At 38.6% G+C, this 2,707-nt stretch overlaps 1 protein-coding gene across 1 annotated transcript; it reads right to left on the bottom strand.

Moving 5' to 3' along the window:
• Positions 1-253: 253 nt before the first annotated feature.
• LOC143534192 (F-box/kelch-repeat protein At3g23880-like) lies at positions 254-1,476 on the bottom strand. Its single transcript, XM_077028746.1, has one exon. It carries the CDS (start codon positions 1,468-1,470, stop codon positions 430-432), a length of 1,041 nt encoding a protein of 346 aa, XP_076884861.1. The 5' UTR covers positions 1,471-1,476; the 3' UTR covers positions 254-429.
• Between the last annotated feature and the right edge of the window lie 1,231 nt (positions 1,477-2,707).

The following is a 2,707-nucleotide window of genomic DNA, read 5'->3' as shown; positions in this document are numbered from 1 at the left end:
GGAACGGCTTGTGTCATGTGACGCCCAGTCAGCAAATGATGGGTTTTTGTTTTAGGGTTGTAATGGTGTTGTAGCCACACACACATATATCTATATATATGGTAGGGTTAACATAAAAAACAATATTTTTTAAGAAACATAAAGCATTACCCACATATGCCAATTTTCCAATAGTTAGCTTAGTTAGGATTATATAACTTATAAGCACATGAAGATATATCATATTTTAACAACAAATATCTTAAGTTGGTCAAAACAGGTAAACGGTTGCAAGTGCAAACCAACCATTATCCCTCAAAAGAAACAATCTTGATTAATATTCTGAAAAAAAAATACAAATATGAAACTTGCAACAATTTCATCACCAAAATTCAACAAATTAAAGATCAATCAAACTATTCAAAAGTAAAACTGCATGTTCATCATATTCTAGTTAATAGCACTTACCGAAGAACAGCATGCAAAACGAAGCCATGAGCTTCCACCCTTCTTCCTCCCTTTCTTACCATCCTCAATCAGCTTTGGGTCTCCTCTTGCAATATCATGCGGAGATACAAGACTCCCCACAAATACAGGGGCAGCCATATATTCCAATGAGATACGTTTCGAAGCACTATAATACCACGATGCATCATCACCATTGGGCAATCTCAATCCCAAAGTGTGTACAATATCATATTTTGTCTCATCATCATGCCGAATCTTTACCAGCTCCCAGGACTCTTTTACATTGCACTTTTTAATCAACCATGCGTTTGTAGGAGAAAAATAATTTCCAAACATGCACAGACATTCTTTAAAAATTCCGAGGTTGCAACGCATATATCTTTCATCATTAGGTAGGTGGATTTCTTTAAATTCCTCTTTAGATAAATCATAAGAAATAATTGATGATGTCTTCGTGTTTCCATCATAGTTGCTAATCATCCAGTGAAGTGCGCCATTGCATAAGACACCGCGCTTATCATCAAACCACTTAAACTTGGCTTCTCCAACAAGCCTCCACTCATTTGATTTCAAACTCAATAACTGAAAGCATGTTTGATTCTCGCCTTTCCAAACCCCTACAATGACCTTGTAATCATCTGTGGATGAATCATAACCAAAACCCCAACATGATGTGAGATCGGTAAAAGGGGGAGACAGCAGTTGTCTTACTTCTCTAGTCAACGGATTGCATAACATAAGCTTAGACTTAAACTCAACGCAAACGAGGCCATTGGAAGAACCAATAAGACGATAACAATTAAATAATTCTAAACTTGTGAACAAACTAACTCTTCTCTGGCCAAATTCATTGTTGTAGTGATGTTTGTTACAACTATGGTTCATATGACGTCTAACGAAACGAGGACTTGTGATTAAAGAAAACCATGACTTACGCACGCACTTGTAACGAGTCAGATCCTTGACATCCAACCGTATCAGTATCTCCTCAAGCACATCGTCATGAACATCAATCTCTGCCATTGAAACCCTAACCCTAGTTAGCTCGCTGATTTTGTAAATGTCCCGCTGGCCACGTCATTACTCAGCTTCCAATTTCACCCCAAGGTATTTTGGGTTCAAGCCCAACACCACAGCATAATCCATTTACGTTTATGGACTTTGGTCCAGGAGGTTAATTACACTTTGGGAAGCCAAGTGCCCAAGTGTAATGCAACTCATTTTGGTCTTTCCGCGAATTTTTATATTTGCCGGACTTAGAGGTACTGCATAAATCGGGTGTTAGAAAAACCTGGGTTCGGGTATGATCGAGAAGTGAAAAATCGGGTATATATTAGCAATAACCGGGTTGGGTTTGGGTTCGGGTCTGGCTATTGCCTCTAAAAACTATATCCTATGTATCGGGTCCGGGCCGACTATAAAACCGGGTATTCTAAAACCATTGGGTTTTTCGAATTTTTTTCCGGGTATTTTTCGGGTATATATAGATTGGAATTTTTAGGGGTTGCACTTTTTAGGAGTATTTTTCGGTATTTTCAGGTAATTCTGGATATAAATCAGGTATTTAAAAAACCCGTTTTCGGGTATTACCGAATACAAATCGGGTCCGGTTCGGGTACGGGTTTTGATACTAAAATGCATACCCTATACATACCCTGCGGGTAGGGTCAAGTATAGGTTCAGGTATTAAAACCCCGGGTATAAAAAAAAACCGGTTCCAGGTTTTTTTCGGGTCCGGTTCTGGGTTCGGTTTTTTTTGCACCTCTAGTCGGACTACTTAGACATAGATCCCGGATTCTGAAAGGATGTAAAAATTTGAGTGACAAAACAATCATAAATAAATAGAAATCTATCATTATGGCCAGTGAGGCCACCACCAACGTGTCACCACAGTCGCCCGCCATAGGCAGGCGGGTCTAGGTTGATATGATGGGTCGCTTACACCACCATAAAATTTAATTTTCTCAGTATGTATGAAATTTAATCCCGAACGCACCTCATAAGGTTTTGACACCGCATCCATGAAGCTTAAGTGAAAATGAATTTAAATGAAGGCTTGAGCTCGACTCAAGCTGGTTTAAGCTCGACATGATTGGAACTTTTAGTGAATTGTTTTCAAGCTGTTTAAGTCTTGTATATATCCTTCTTAGTAAATGGCCCATACACACACACTCTTAGCTGTTTAGTCAATTTTTAACATATGTTGATCGGGAGTTGATTAAGAGTTAGATTTTGGCATTCATACATGAACCAACTGAAT

Source organism: Bidens hawaiensis, unplaced genomic scaffold, assembly GCF_021521415.1.
Source record: "Bidens hawaiensis isolate Kalapana, Puna unplaced genomic scaffold, B.hawaiensis_p1.1 tig00010124_1, whole genome shotgun sequence".
In the NCBI taxonomy this organism is placed as follows: domain Eukaryota; kingdom Viridiplantae; phylum Streptophyta; class Magnoliopsida; order Asterales; family Asteraceae; genus Bidens; species Bidens hawaiensis.
The sequence above is the reverse complement of the archived record's forward strand: the minus strand, read 5'-3'. Positions and strand labels throughout refer to the sequence as shown.